The sequence below is a fragment of the Wasmannia auropunctata genome, unplaced genomic scaffold, assembly GCF_000956235.1.
Source record: "Wasmannia auropunctata unplaced genomic scaffold, wasmannia.A_1.0 LD336062.1, whole genome shotgun sequence".
Taxonomy (NCBI): Eukaryota; Metazoa; Arthropoda; class Insecta; order Hymenoptera; family Formicidae; genus Wasmannia; species Wasmannia auropunctata.
Window position 1 is genome coordinate 87396 of NW_012026828.1, and position 17064 is coordinate 104459.

Here is a 17064-nt window from a genome sequence, read left to right on the forward strand (position 1 = left end):
TCTAGAGCTCCATTTACACCCATTCCGACGTGTCGTCTTTATTTATATCGTTTCGTCATTATTAACGTTTTTATCGATCACAAACATATACGTCATCTACACTATTCTGAACTTATTTTTTGTCAAACTTTGTGACACTTTCATGTAATAATTATTTTAAGGAATGCATATTAAAGGCATGTATAATTTAAAATATACAGACATCAAGATGACGTGATATTTTTTCTCCTAGTCAATAATGCAAGACGGAATATGAAATAGGAAAGATTTAATCGATGGAATTAATTTCAAATCTTGACGCACAGATCTAGGACAAATGATAAATAAGGTAGTAGGATGGAGAATCGAATCATTGTATCTGTGAGGATAAATATATCAATGCGTATACATATAGATTGTAAAATGATTTATGAATCGAGCAATGCGCGTTCCTTGATATCTTTAGATCTCTGCAATATCAGGTTTGGCTTCCTTGCACTCGCCGATTTGTCTATCCATCTTTCTCTCAATGCAGAAAAAAAACTTGTTTATACTGAGCTGTCTCTATTATAGATAAATATATAATTAATTTTTACAGATATAATACGATACACATGCATATGTAACATCATGCCGACTCATATTTTTCATCGATCATAATTAATATCCGACAAAACAGAGAGAGGGAGAGAAACAATTTGGAATTATTTTAAGAAAAAAATGATTTACGAGCTTAAAGTCCTATCAATAATCGCGATCCGATGGCCGGAATCGGAGCCTTCATGGGCCGAAAGAGCGACGCGAGCGTGGACGAGCGAGTCGTCGCGTCGGCAGGTATTCGATAGCACCGCAAGGGTCGTCGACCGCAGGTGTTACGCGCCCGTTCACTCGACCCGCTCGGCTCGGCTCGTCCTCGCCACGGCCAAAACTCGCGGCTCTCTCCCTCTCCTATTCGAGGGACCGTCGAAATTCGCGGACACGGCCCACGTAACGCTCCCTTCGCGATTACGTATACGTTAAGGCGCGAAGGTTCTGCTGTCTTGCTATACGACGACAAGTCGGTAAACCGGTAAACCGCGGTGACTAACCACGAAGGGAATGGAAATCCCGTGAATTACAAAAGCCAATAGCGCCGATTGTCAGCGAATCATTCAACGTCAGTCAGTGGAAAAGGTTAAAACAAATGTTGCCACATTTCAACGAGGGATATCTTGATTGTTTGAAAAAAATAATTTTGTTTAAATGCGTTGAACATTCTAAATATAAATTCTGTTGAATTTTTTTAAATTCAATTAACTTTAAAACTAAATTTAATTGTTTTCAATTCACTTAAAAAGTATATTTAATGATGATTTGATATGTATAAGAATAATGTGGAAACTTAAAATTTCTATAAATAAATTATTCGTAAGAAAAATTATGTTAAATATTTATTTGCGGTTTATATTGGAATTTACAAACCGCAGATAAATATATCAATCTTCAAGGTTTAATATTAGCCATTATTAGGTTTAATATTATGAAAACAATGAGCAAGATATAATCTCTGTATAGTCTATCATAATGGACATGCGAACACACGCTTGTCTTCTCAGAGACATTCCCTTTTCTCCTAAAAAAAAAAAAAACTCTATGACAGAGAATGGCCCGGAAGGAGACCCGTAGGCGTCAGTAATTAACCCTTTGTCTTCGATATACCTATAGGGTGATACTCAACTTCGTATCGCTCTTTGCACGCGCGTATTACAGCGCGACGGTGCATCAATCACGGCGATACGCGGCCCTGCACGTGATGCCCTGTCGCGTGATTGAACCGCGTGGGGTCGACAAAAATTTCCTGGCGGTATCTAGAAGATGAACACAAAGAGAGGGACTCTCTTGTACGAGCGGCGCGGCCGCGGCGCGCTCGTAAGACACAAAGAATGAACGGAATGAACGGCGGGAACTTTAGGCAAGACGTCGTCCGCGCGCGCGGCGCGGGCAAAGTCACCGGCCGTGGCTCACCTCCACGAGTGCTCACCTCCACGAACCTCGTCTTGGAGGACGTTGACCCCCTCGCCACCACGTGGCGAGAGAGCGATGTCTCTCCTTCGCGTCGAAGCACCTTACCTGCCTGATTTGAAGCAACCACCCGGCCGTGAACCTTCCTAGGGCCATCCGTTTATCTTCCCCCACCTCTCGCGCGCTCTTCCTGGCTCGCTTCGCTAGTCTCCCCGGGACGCTCTTTGTCACTCTTTAGAAATCTCCTTGGCATACCGGCGTATCGCGTATACACGTCTATTTATCTGCGCGTAGGCGTTTTATTCGCCCGTTTCGCTGGGAATGAATCGACGATGACGCAATAAAATTAATTGTAATTTAAATCAGAAGCTGTCGCGCTTATGAAAACGTTACCAAGTTTAAGGCCACCTGATGGCGTCAGTAATTCGCTTATATGGATGAATCGCCGCTTCGATTACGAATTGCTAATTAGCGCGTTAAATTAGTCATGTTTATTATCTTCCTGCGACTATCAGACCTCGAAAATTCGATTGTAAGTATCCTCTAAACATCTTATTCAATTGTATTATACGATTCTAAATATCCTATTGAATGATAATAGCTATTGGTACATAAAACGTTTTTATAAGGTGCTTTAATTAATTTGTACAAATTAATTAAAGTTGAAATTTATAATAAGATCTTCTCATAATTGATAAATAATTATAAAATAAGGAATTGTATCGCAACTACTTAAATTATGTAATTCACAAAAATAATATCAAATCTAGAATTTGCAGTAGATTTCTATGTTGAAATATTAAATTTATTTATTTGTTTAAATTAAAATGATTCTAAAAAGCTATATTTCTAAAAAAAAATATCGGTGCATGCAGATATAATCATTCATCCCGTGATTTGAGTTATTCTGTTTGCAAACTGTTGACTTAGTAAGAATTGCGGACACCAGGAATGATTTCTCGATGACGAGGCGAGTTAATCGTTAATTTTTTTAGCACGAGTGATGTCAGCGATCCGCGATTCAAAAATACTCACGTCGTCATTAGTACGTCGTCGCAGCGATTGCATCTGCATTTTTTTTCCACTTCCGCGACGTCGCACGTCGCTGTTTCCGAGCAGCGCATTCCGCTTAGTACGTGTCAGCGACACGGAGATACGCGGCGGCGTTCGCGCCAGAGAATATCGAGATGGAGACGAATGACCGGAACCCACGCGTATTCCCTTATCGGGCGAGGATCTTCCGCGGGCCTCCCTCACTTCCGCCTCTATACATTCTATGTCGAAATGGTAAAGATAGAATCCGCGGGATAATTCCGGGAAACACGCCGAGCACCACGTGGAATCGAAGGATTTATGGGCCCAACGATCTCTAAAGGGAATCTGGAAAACAAAGATCCATTGCTATCCAATACTGTCAATATAAAGGCAGAAGGAATAAAACTAAAGATTTAAACATTTATATATTTGGGTATCGATAAATTAAACAGATATAATGAATAGCCATATTTTCTGATTGAAACTAGTTGGAACAACATCCATTTGTCAATCGAAGAAATTAAACGTAAATAACAGAACGTGACGCACAAAGATGTGTTTATTTCAGAATGTAGAAAGCGTAATTTGTGAAGAATGAAAGGTGTACAAAAGATTAGAAATTTTTGTGGAATAAAAGAGAAAAAAGTTGGAAACAAGTATGAAATATTTATGCGTTCCGAATCTAAGATTTACATATATGGCATTTAAGAGCGTTGAGCGCTCTCCAAAATTTTCTCCTAAATCTTAAAAAATTTCGGCACAGTCTTAAATGAAATAATTTGAAATTTTGCAGAGTTGAGCATTTTGCATCAAATTCTCGCGGATAAATTCGACACATCGATTATCTCTTATTGCGTGCATCACGAAATACGGCGCCCTCCAACGTTTCCGCTCTGCAGCAATCTGCCGAATTCGTATGCCAGCTTTGTTTTCCTGCGCTTCCTGCGCGCTCTCCGGGTGCGCGCACCAGGGTCGACGATCCTCCGGAGGATGATTATTAAGCGCGGTCGCGTTGCGTGGACCTTCGGTAAACGGCCGCGGTTCGTGCAGCAAAGTGCACTGACCGCAGATAGAAACACGTGGACGCGGGCCGCGTCGGCAGGCGGACAGAGGGTGTGGGAAGGAGAGGTCCGGGTCGTGGGGTGGGGTGTCGCGGGGCCGGAGGGGGCTTTGGAAGGGCCCTGGTGGATTTTAACCGAGGCCTTCGCGCGCCGCGCCGCGCCGCGATGCTCGCTGATCGCCGCGCGCACCAGCAGGAGCGATTTTGCGAAACGCTTAACGAAGCACCGTGCCGCTCCGCGCTGACTCTCCGTCCGTTGACTCGCCGCCGCCGGTTGATTTTGTACATAAAAGATAGTAATGAGTAAGGACAAACGATACGCCTTAAACGATAACGGTACATCGATTCGAACGGTAAAAGACGTTTTTTTTTTTTGGCTATTCATAGATTGATCATGCTTGAATACAATACAACTCTAAAACCATCGCAAATGTTTAAAAATAATAATTTGAAAAATAAAATATTGAACTTATAAAACTAATTATTAATATAGAAGTAAAATTTCTGGTTATATATATAAAAACCTATTTCTAATCAAAGACACAGATATAATCTCTCAACGTATATATTGCATTAATCGATATTAGTAATAATAATTAATCGGAGAAAAAAAATTATTGTACTTCAAAGAAGTCATTGAATAATTAAAATAAAAAATAATGAAAGGATGTATGACCGCGCAAAAGTACGTCACTTTTTGTACATATAATTTCAATATTTTGAATCATACCATTATACAAAAGCTTATATTACTTTTGAGTTCTTTTGACCGTAATGAGCCGTGCGTGTTTCTGTCATTACGTAAAACTCGAGAATAAATTAGAGACCAAATTAGGAGGGACTGATGGAAAAAAATTTCGTTATCCGAGCGCAACGTGAGCGATTCGTTGCACGCGATGAGAGCTTATCAGGACGCGCATCGGTTCGCATAAAACCAAACATCCGCAAATCGGAATCGTACTCACGCACGCACGCGAGCACGCATAAAAAGCTTAACGGAGAACGGTATAAAACTAGCGGGAATCCACGATTTTAACCCACTCGCCTTGATTCATGCGGAAAGTCAATGGCTGTTTTGGCCCGATTTACTTTTATACGAATTCGATCGTACGACGCGAAATGCATATCTAAATTATTTAGTTGATTTTTTTTTCATTTAATTTGATCCAATCAATCTGAGATTAAGAGAAGAAAATATTAATATTTTATGTCCTTTGAAAGAAACTTAATAGGTTTTTAAAAGAAAAATTATTATATTTTAAGAAGAGATAATAAATTGATCTCATGTTTGCCAAACTAATTTTATATGATTTGTAGAGTCACATTTTTTGCACTTTATAAAGTATGTACATTTTTAATTTTTGTTTTATTCGTCAAATAATTTAATTAAAATTTCAATTATAGAAATCTTCCAATACTACATCAATTTGTCTTCAAATAGTACAAATCATTTTAGGATTTTGATTATTTTTATCGACGTAATGCCGTCTTACTTTACTCTGTCGATTATTTATTAATCGAAGCTTAATTACATTTTATGTCTTATTTTCGTCAAATACACTATATACATCATTTATATGTATATCATGTTTTTTAGCAAGGAATTTACTATAAATTAATTATGAAAAGTAAATTATTCTTATCTATTTACATTAATGATAATTTAATAATTAATCATAGTTCGGTAGTTTTTAGAAAATATTTCAATAATTAAAGTCAATAAGTTTCCGATGAAAATAAATTGAGCCTAAATATAACTATATATCGTTTCGGGACATCATGTTTGCGGACAGAAATAGAGTTCGTCCACGACGCATCAAGAATTTTAATTTGGCGTAGTCAGAGTTTATCTCCGCGCGAGAAGCGTGTTGCTCTACCCCTCCTTTCTTCTTTGCCCCTTTCTCCGTTGTCCTTTGTACGCCTCCCTAACCATGCTAGTTCTCTATCGCTGTGACGTAATACCGCAAGGTCTTACGGTACCTCCGGCAAACGGGCCCACATTACGTGAGTATCCGTACACGCGACCCGCATATACGTAAGTACCTGCGTAGAAGAAGATCCGCTAACCGTTGCTTCTCGCGTATCCTTCTCCAAAGCTCGGAAGACTCGTTTGAGTCATTCAAGTACAGTATTATGGATAAGAAAAGGATGAGATATGGGAAACAGATTGTGACATTAAAAGGATTTTTACAATATTACAAAAGAACTAGGCCAATGAGAACGAGCATATAAAAGATTGTAGTGATTAAATGATATAAAAATCGTATATTAAGAATCGTAGATTACATCAATTCATATAATAGAGATCCTAATACTTTCAAAAACAACATCGAAGAATTTTTACTTTCACAAAATTTTATTTTCTACACTACAATAATTATTTTAGTTTCTATATGGACTTTTTGACCAAAATTGATTTTAATGCAAAAAAATTAATATTATATGTCAAGATATACTTTAAGAGTAATGGATGACTTTGTATTTATATATGTATTTGACGTGACTTACATTTATAAAGATGAAAAACGTAATAAATTTGTAAAATGTTTTTCAATTTGAAGTACTAAAAATATAACAATTAAGTCACTTATGAAAAAAGTTTTAGTGTATAATAGCAACAGAAATAATAAGTATTTATTCCACGTAATGCACGTTTCTGACGAGGTGCACCAGTTCTCCCTGGATCAATGGTCGCGCCGCGCCGGTCGCGCGACGAGTTCATCGGCTGCTGTTGTTCGGCGATCGCACCAAGCGCGCGGCTGGCCGACAGGTGAGCGGCGCGGCACACGTACGCGCTTATACATATGCGAGATACAGTTAGGAGTACCGTTCTGAAAATGCAACGGCTCGCGTCTCGCGTCGGGCCCCGATGCGAGCCTCCTCGGAGCCCGGTGGAGAGTTGGTGAGGGCCCATTTCGCGCGCGCGCGCGCCTTCCCTCCGCTCGCATCCCGGACACGGTTTCAATGCGAAACGGACACGCTTAAATCGCAGATCCATTCGAGAGGGTGCGCGATAACGGTAGCGCGATATTCGCCGTTCGATAAAAGCGCCACGTTCGAAAAAAAGATCTTCCAAGAGCGGAGAATTGATTGTCGGAAATTAAAAACTGGCATTAAAAGATCGTATAGCTTACTCTTCGCTTGTACGGCAGCTGTTATATTCGATATTTCTATTTGTTCGGTTTACATTTGTTTCATTGAGAAATAATTTTGAATGAAACATTATTTTGTTGAATACAAATTTTTTAACATTAAACCTTATTGTTGTGGCAGGAAAATATGATTGTTTGAAACAATAATTTTGGAAATTTATTAAATCTAAAGAAAAATATTTCTGTGTATATCAATTGTGAATTACATACCCACAAAAGTAAATATGTCTTTATTATATTTATAATATATCATAAAAATTATCCAACAAAAATTATCATAATTATTATAATAAAATAATTTAACCAGGATTTCAATAGTTGAATTTTTCTAATAGTATTTGTCTTCAAGTAATTTAAAACATTTTGAGGATTATTGTCAGACACGCGATGCCATGCCACGTTTCTGTTCTGTCAATTATTATTAAAAGGAGTCCAAGTATTTAATAAAGCATCTCTACCCTCGATATTTAGATCGTGTCCGTCATCGAAAGAGAAAATCGAGATAATAAGGATTTCGCGGCAGGCCAGACAGGCAGCATCGCACCGCCTGTTCCATCGTTTATCCGATAAGACGAGCTATCCTCCAACGAACTCGGGCTAGTAGCACGATCGAAGGAAGGGTAGCGAAGTCGCACGGGAGTCGCACATGCGCAAGGTGCACCACCCCCGAATCATCCGAAGGCCAGTTTACGCTAGTTCATCCATTCATTGAAGAGCTTCCGGCGCGCAATTTAACCCTGTTTCTCCATCTCTTTAAACGCTACGTCAATATTTATACAATTAATTAAATAGACATATACTTTTATAAAAAGTACTTTTCAATAAGAATATTCAACCTAAAAATATAATAATTGTATTAACTATATTATTAAATTTAAAAATATATATAAACACGCACAAAAATATGCGAATTATTCACACATGTAATTACATTATATTTTATTTTATTTTATTTTAAATATACCATTTTGTAATTCATCTCAATGGACAAATAAATTTAAAAAAAACAATAAAATGGATTTTAGTAATATATACGTAGGAAAAATATAATAATAAATATCGAACATTAATATAATATACGAATAATAATTTCTCATATGAAAGGTATAATATATATAATACAAAAGTAATAATGTATTAATTTTTGTAAAAAAAAGTTTATTATATATATGCTTGGTGTAAAATACAATTATGCCGCACGATATTCTAAATCATTGTCATTACCAACAATATTTATTATTCATTTACGTTGCTATTAAGGCTCCCTATTACTTCATCCCCCTTGCTTATCTCCCTTTCTGACTATACATCATAACTTAAATAATGATCTCTCTCCACGAAGAATGCCCTTCCACCTCGCCATAAATATTGCGCAAGGCTCGAAGCCCCTCGCTAGCTAGCGTAACCCGGGCGGGGTGGCGGTGGCGAGGGCTCCATGGGCGCAACGGGGTTGCTCGGGGGCGAGTCAAGCATCCCCGGATGCCATCTGGTGGTGGTCGGTGCAAGCAGGAGCCACTGGTGCCCGTAAAGTGCATAGCGCCGAAACGAAAGGAAGGCAGGAAGAAGGGACGAGGTTGAGCCCGGGACGAGGACCTGACGACTCTCCTCCACGGCGAATCTAACCCGGGTACGCGCGGGGTTGCTCATCGCGCGCGCGATTCGTATGAGTTGCCAGCGGAAATAAAGTAACGTGCCTTCCTCCGTGAGCTGCGAGCTCCGCTTCCATCGTCGACGATCACGACGGGTGAGCACGATGTGAAACCACGAGGCGCTCGAACGAGAGATTCCCCCCGAGCCCGTCGTGCTTTCCTGCAGGAGGTATCCTCGGGAATGTGCGCCAGCTTGTTTCTTCCGACCTCAACGTCGCCGATAATCGTGCCGAAGATCTTTTGACGTCGGACAGGAGAAAGACACTTCGAGTTGACGGAAGATACTCCGTGTTGACGGTCAACGGAGATAGAGCGTTCTCGAGGAAGTTCCACAGTCATAGAATACCGTCGATGATACCGGGATACACTTAACACACGAGGAGTATGAGTGATTCGCGATGTGGGTGTCCACGGCAGTGTGGTGATCCAGAATGTCAGTGATCGACGAAATCGACGGGGGAGAATCGGGGATAGCCGTCAACGACCGGCGGCAAATATTTCGTCGCGAGTGTTAAAGTATCTTATCGCGTGCGAGGCTAGCGGTCGCGGTGGAGAGATATCGACCGCAGCCGTCGAATTAATCGTCGAAGGTCGCGAGCACCGCCTCGCTCCGTTGTCCTTCGCTCAATCCGATCGACGATCCCGGCACTCTCCTGCACAGTCGATGATCTCAGTGAAGAAGAAAAAACCGATGACCGACAACCATGGTCGAACATGGATCTGCTGCGGAGATACGGAATCGCACGAAATCCACGAGCTCCCTCGTTGAACCTCTCGCATTCTCTTCGATCCTATCCGATCGTATCTTTCTCAATTCATCTTTAATAGCATAGAACAAACGATTCCAATTCTAGCAATTTTTGAGAAAACGTGTGTTCATCACAATTGTCTCAACTAGCCGGGCAATAAATACAGCTTATGAATGAGGTTGAAGGGTGAAACTGTTCCCATGCGTTCATCTTCTTCAAGCACGTTGGTCATAACTCACAATAGAGACCAGTCGCTGCCTCATGTGCTGTAGTTTGACAACGCGACCTCGCAGAAAGCCATTATCGTTAAAATCGATTACAGCTGTTACATCGACAAAATCAATTTGTGCACGAATACGGAATCGTTATATTTATGAGCAATCGATCTCTCCTCTCTCTCTCTCTCTCTCTCTCTCGTCACCGATTGTTCAAAAAAAAAGAAAAAAGCTTCAAGTTTTTCGTGTCTCGGTGATAGAGTGCTTGCACTTCCTTATCCACACGGTCGGGCAGATCGAACTCGCACCGGGTCTAAGGACTTCGACCGCTACGCTCCCTCGCTGTTTTCCCGAGGCTGCGCGCGCGAGGAAACGCGTGGTTGAATCGAAGCGACCCTCTCCGAACGAGACCCACTGACCTATCGACTCGGCGCGGGGCTGCCACTCGAGGCCGTTCCAACTATCCCTCTTCTACACTTTCCACCCTGATGTTTGTTGTTGTTGCTCTTAGCCCCTTGGCCCTTGACAACTCGGTTCCTCCGAACTTTCGAACGCATCAAAAATCACTTGCTCCTCATTCACGAGCGTATAAACGACACTTCTTCCCGTATAGTGTCTTAAATTAACAACGTTAACCTCAAGAATTTTACGACGGTGCAGCAAAATTGCATTTTCGATTCGTCGCCATCGCTTTTCCAACATCCTTTTCATGCCGACGAACTCAATCGATAGGATCCCACGAAAATGCACCGAAGCAAATGTCCGCTCGCGCATAGCGAAAAATCGATCAAAAGCGGATACATCGAGCTCGAGATTCTCTTCGATATCGACGCGTCGTCGTGTCAACGTGACGTAAAAGTGTGGCGTACCGATACGAGCCGTTAATGATATCTAAATGAACGTAACGAAGCAGATCAATATTATCAATATAAAGCCACCAATCAAGCACGAAAGACAACACAAAAGATTAAGAGTGAGACGAGAACGTTACACGCCTCATGAAGAAAGACGCTTTAAAAGGGTGTTCTCTTTAAGTCCCTCTCTCTCTCTCTCTCTCTCTCTTGTCTCTCGAGAAACGATGATCTCAATGTTTACGAAGAGATGCAAATAAATCCTGCAATAATTCGCACATGAATATTTACATATAGACGAGAATATAATGGGATAGAAGCCCAAGGCAAGTACTCGAGTAATCTCGAAAGTGACTGACTGGTTATTCGAACTGACTGGTTCATTCATTCTCCTCATCTCGTCGCTGGCCTCAACGCAACGCAACAACAACGACGCTGTCTACGACAGTTATCATACGTAGAAATGCCATAGCTCATATTAGAGTATCTTTATTGAAAGCAAAAACAAATCGCACGAAAAAATGGCTGAAAGCGCAGCCAGTCCGGGCAACGTGCATGCGAACAGTCCGCAACAGCAACAACCGCAGCAGCAACAGCAGCAGCAGCAACAACAACAACAACCACAACAACAACAGCAGCAGCAACAACAACAAACGCAACAGCCCCCAGATATAAGTAGTTCACAACTGACATCACCGCCGATCACGGGAACAGGTATGACGATGATTTAAAAAAAATGATTTGAGATTTTTCTTTGGTCTGTTAGCATTCATTTTTTTATTATCGATAAATTGTAGAGAATTGAAAAATTAGATAATTTTAATACGCATTAAAAACGACAGCAAGAAAGAGAGAATACAAACTATTAGGAATGGTAATAATGTCAAATGAATGCATTGGTCCGGCAGAATTTTTAAAGAAATGATAGAAAATCTTAATTAGAAATGTTATTTGGTCATTCGCTCGTTTTTTAATAACAATTTTCTTTTTAATTTAGCAAAAATTTAACAAACGTTTAAAAAACTGAAACAGAAAATCTAATGTTGAAAATATCTAAAAAGTTTTAAAACATTTTTTAAATATCTATATTGTCCCAATTATTTCGTTGACACACCTCAATTCGCAGTGTGAAATTGTATTGGTAAATTTTCAATTACCCATTAAAGCTTCTAGTCTAAATCTCTTGGTGGAAAAAAGGCTAATTCGAAATTTCTCAGCGCGCGCTCCTCAAAAACGTCAACGAGAATGATAAATAAATAAATAAATCGTAGTAAACGTGTTCGTGGGCAAACACGCTAAATCTTTTATTATTTACGTCGAGCAAACGTCCCGTATTTCGATCTGTCTTCTGGAAACGTCTGTGCCGTGTGCGAGGAACGGCGCGGGCGGCGGTTAGGTCCACGATCTCGCTCGCGTAATCGCGTAATCGCGTTGGCGTAACGCCGGGCCATTACTCCGCCAGCACGCGAATCGCGCGGCGAGACGGAGCGGCTCCGCGATGCGCCGGTACTTGCCCGAATGACGAGGGACGGTGCGGGCCGCGGCGTGTCGGCTCTACGGCACGGCGGCGGCAGCGGCGGCGGCGGTGACGGAGAAAGGAGCAGGCGTGCAACGAGCGAGAAAGAGAGAGCGCGAGTCGCGTTAGCGGATCTGTCGGTCGAGTAACGGAACGCCGGCGAGTACCGCTAGCACCGGCTCTGACGCGGTTACCGGACACCGTTACTTCGCCGATGCATGAGTAGCCCCCACGTGCCTCTCTCGTCATCCTTGTCGCGCTCACTGGAGAGCGCCCTCACGGACGAAGAGAGGGCATTTGACGCGGACACGGATACACGAAAAGATAGGTGGCCCGATGGGAAAATTCAACGTACCTACATACTTATGTAAGAAGGCATTGAAACGCAATCTTTTGCGATTTAATATATTGTTCGTTGATACGTCTTTCTGCTATAATATTTTAGGATAGCCTAAATGTTGAGAATTACAAGCGGGATAATGGTTGAAAAAGAGAAACACGCTTCTTAACGAAGCAGATTAAATTTCTATAATTTTTATCAAAAATCAAAAAGAATGCAACTGCATGTAAAACGTAAGTCTTACGGAGCCCTTATTAAAATTGGAATTAGTAAGCTAATATAATAATCTAATAATAATTGCTTGAATGCATGCACATCACGTTTAATTGAAAGAATATAACTCAAAATATTACAAATTGTTGCAACAAACAAGTCGCCGAGTTCTTTCTGTGTAAATATTATCAGATTCTCGAATGTTTAAAAGTTAAAATGAAATGTTGTTATCTTTTAAAGGTAATGTCTACAAAAGAAGCTGTTAAAACAATATGAAATTTTCAATAGTTCTATATTGAGATTGAGCGTAAACTATTGATTTCCTTCATATACTGTAGACTTATTAGTAAAATATCATATCCGGTCTCCATCCACATTTTCCACCGCTTATGACTACAAAAGTAACGGTTAGCGAAAAATAAACATAGTCTTTTAATGGATGTAGATAAAATATTATCAGTTGCATATACAATATATCTTTTATTGTACGATTAATATATCTATATATTTAATTTACATTACATGCGTGGCATACGTTCAGTTTATTTAATTTACAAATGCATATTTATATTTCTCTATAACAACTATTCCATTGTGAAATCTCCAAAATATGTTTCAGAAAACACATTTTTAAAAATTCGATATATCATGCATAACTTTAAGATGTTGCGAGCTGCTTAATGCAAACAAAATTGCTATCCATCAAATAAAAATGATTTAAAAAGTGATTAACACTTTCTTGATAAAGCTACATTCGAGAGTTAAATTTATAGCATTTACCGCTACGTTTTATGTTTGAAAGATCGCTTAGACTCCTATATCTGTAGGATCTGTTGATGTAAATAATGATCGGTGTTGTAGTGTTAAAATATAACGGATAAAGAGTCGTACTACACGGCGTTACATCAATAATCGCGCCGACCCACCACGTCTTATATGACGCATTAGTACGTCAATAGTCGGTAACGCATTGATTTTATATGACGTAGCTGTACGTCAATGTGGTCGCTAGACGCGGAGATTTTTTACACGACACGGAGAGAGAGAGAGAGAGATACTTCTGCCACACACAACGAACATTTAGCGGTATATAGCTAAACTTTTTTTTCTCGTCTAGATTATAGACAACAACTCATATTACGATAGGAAATGAGTAGTCGGTTAAATTACAGTTAATGGCGTTGGCGAATCCGGCCAATAATAACACGTCAATAATCGGGAAGTCTTTGACTGTAATTACCGGCCTGACAATTATCCTGAAGATGATCAGAGACGCGAAGAAAATTACTGTCCATTTAATCAGTATCATCAGACACGAGTAAAACTGCAGCCGTCCGGTTTAACAGGCGTCATTAGCCGCGAGTCCGCGATCGCGGGAAAAAGATCGTGTCGCGATCGTTTTTAAAGATGCTTTATATGATGAGCGCTTGTCATCGCGCGACGCGTTTGGCTCAAGACACACGTCAAGTTCGAAAGAACGAGTGCGAGCGGGCATAAGGGCGTGAATACCGGTTGTCCGGTGGGTAATTTTTCCTGGCAGTCCAACGCGGCGATTACAACAACAGCGCAAGATTCGCGCTACCGTTCTCGCGCGCGCGCGCGCGCGTTAAAAGCGCCGTTTTGATCGCGCGCGAGCGCACACCGCGTAAAATTACCGCGTAACGGAAAAGGCGAGCTACGAGAAAACGTGATCGCGTGCGCGAGCGCGTCCCGCAGGTCTAGGGGTTAGGAGGTCGAGCTCCTTGTCGTTTTACCGTTCGTGTCCGGGAGAACTACCCAGCGCATTCCCCGACGGAGTTGCTATTATCGTTATTATTATTATTGTTGTTGGCCTCAACTGCATCACATCGACTGGCTCCGTTAACGTGACTGATTGCGAGAATAATGTGATTTAAGCGTGGCAGTAGCGCGACACGTTCTTGTCACTATTGCCAGTTTCGACTCGGCGTTATTAATATTTTTAGAAAAGTAATTATATTTTTATTTTTGCTCAAATTTCGCTCAAATAGGTACTTCTCTTTCCAAGAAATTAGCGTCTATGATGCAAAGTGTTCTGTTATTAGAAAATATAAAAATTTAATTGTTAGACGATCTAATAAAAAGATAAATATAAATTTTAAGTAAACGATTTTTTAAATCTATCTTATTGAGGAGGTACTATCAAATATTTTTTTTGCATTTTTAGTGGAAAAATACATCTCTAAATTCTAATTTAAAAAATTTTAATATGTAAGAAAGTGTCAATTTAGATTATGTCATTTAATCGCAATTGTTTAATTGCGATTGTTTAATCGCAAGGAAAGAGAAAATTGTTGCCACTTGATGTCGTCCAATTCTTCAATTTTTAATCTCAGCAAGTCGTTTTTATATAGATAATAAATTTTTCCAATCTATTTAAATTATAATATACGTGATAAAATTTGAACATTTGACACAAAACTTTTTTTTTATTCTTTCTTGTAATACTAAAAGATTTACTTTAATCAATCGCGTCTGTTAATCCAACATGTCCGTCTGTCGCGCGAGATTTGTGTCTTTAACGAGCTTACGCGGCAGCTTTACGCGGCAATAATATATCCGACAGCGAAGCCCTGCATTGCGCAAATCGCACACGACCATGGCATGTCTCGACTTCTTCGTGTAAAATTAGTGTTGTGTTGGCATTATTTCTTAAATATATTCGTGAAAAATGCATTTTTTTATTATTATCATGGCACACATACGTAATCTCGCACGTCTTTTTGACCAGCGCAATTTTAATTGTTTATTCCAAGTAACAGCTTCTCTTAAAAAGGTTTATAAAAATCCTACAACTTTTTTATTTCCTTGACTCAAAAGAAAAAAAAAAGATATTTATAAATTTCGTATAAAATAAGCAATTTTATATCTTCTTCTTTAACTCTGTTTTCGTCTAGTCCAGGAAATCAAAGCAGATATAGAAGCTCTGGCGAAGCTGAACTTTAAAGTTCTTGATAATAAAAAATCTCGCAAGTTTTAATACCGCGTATGATGAGTATAGGGTACAGCGTGGTAATTTGGATAATAGTAAGCATTTGCAAGAATTTCATAAAAATAAATCAATGTCTGATATAATGAAATATATCTTAAAATCTCTTATTTTTCTGAAATTCAGTGATGGATCCAGAGAATTGTTCTGGAGGGGGGGGGGGGTACGGTATGATGAAATGTGAATATTTAGTTATTATTGTCGTTAATGTTATTTTTAATATTTTTTATTATTTAAAAATAATTGAGTGAACATTGTTTAGTCTCAAATAATTTCTGATAATTTTTTTTCTCAATTCGTTTTAAACCGACTTTTTCCAATATACGAAATTTGTTTGGAGAGCTCTTAGGAAGGAGGGACGATCGCCCCCTTCACCCCCCCCCTCCCCTCCGTTGATCTGCCACTGCTGAAATTCTTGCAAATGCTTAATATATTATCCAAATTACTCCACTATTCAAATTATCCCGCTGTACCCTATATGTTTATATTTTCCTCAATCTTTTTAAATTTACACGGAATAAAAGAGAACACAAGGGGATTTTCTTTGACTTACACCGTACTTCCACCGCTGATGGCAGTAACTCAAAAGAATTTCTGTTTAAATTTTACCCTCTAAATATCGTCAGAAGGAAAATTTGCCACAGTTGTCGAAGCCCGCGGGCGAGGAAAACTCCCACCACCACAAATACGCGTCTCGGGCGCGTAACTCTTTCAGCCCTCGTCAACGTTTCTAAAGTCACAGGCCGCGCGCGTCCGCCCGCCTCGTCCTTTTTCTTCCCCCGACGTTCGACGGGCTATCCCCGTTCGCGCGTAAGCGCGTTACGTGGCGCGCGCGACGGCAGTAGGCCAAGGGTTCAACGACCTGCAGCCTTGCAAGGCCGGTCGTCTCGGCTCCGCTCGGCACCGCTCGGCTCGACCGGCAGCGCTCGGACGGACCAGTCGCGCACTCGATCACTCGCGCGAGTTAGTATCGACCGCGTCGCGCTTTCGATATGCGCGCTTCGCCGCGAAATTATCGCCGACGCTCGTCCTTACCGACGCGGCGCGCAGCGGCCGCGGAGAAGCTACGGACACCACCCGTCGCGAGAAATCTGCAGAACGCGGTCATTAGAAGGAGACTTGATCGGGACTTTATGTAATGAAAATGAAAAACGATAAAAATCGTATTACATGTGTAAATATATGATAATGTTCAATTTCCCAATGTATGTAACAATGATTTTTATGAAAAAAAAACTAAAACAATATTAATTATAAGACACAAAATTTACACAAGCGAATAAAATATCCTTAAATT

The 17064-nt window shown here is 40.3% G+C and overlaps 2 protein-coding genes across 5 annotated transcripts in view; both read left to right on the forward strand.

Moving 5' to 3' along the window:
* Positions 1-17064, forward strand: part of LOC105450368 (probable nuclear hormone receptor HR3) — a 104342-nt gene that overhangs the window by 9992 nt on the left and 77286 nt on the right. The gene's annotated exons all lie outside the window — the stretch shown is intronic.
* The window catches only part of LOC105450367 (putative uncharacterized protein DDB_G0274855), a 39791-nt gene continuing 31461 nt past the window's right edge, over positions 8735-17064 (forward strand). For all 4 annotated transcript variants that reach the window (XM_011690161.1, XM_011690160.1, XM_011690162.1 and 1 more), the window contains exon 1: positions 8735-11405. In XM_011690161.1, coding sequence (XP_011688463.1) covers positions 11213-11405 — 193 coding nt within the window. In that variant the 5' untranslated portion in view covers positions 8735-11212. The remainder of the gene's footprint in view (positions 11406-17064) is intronic.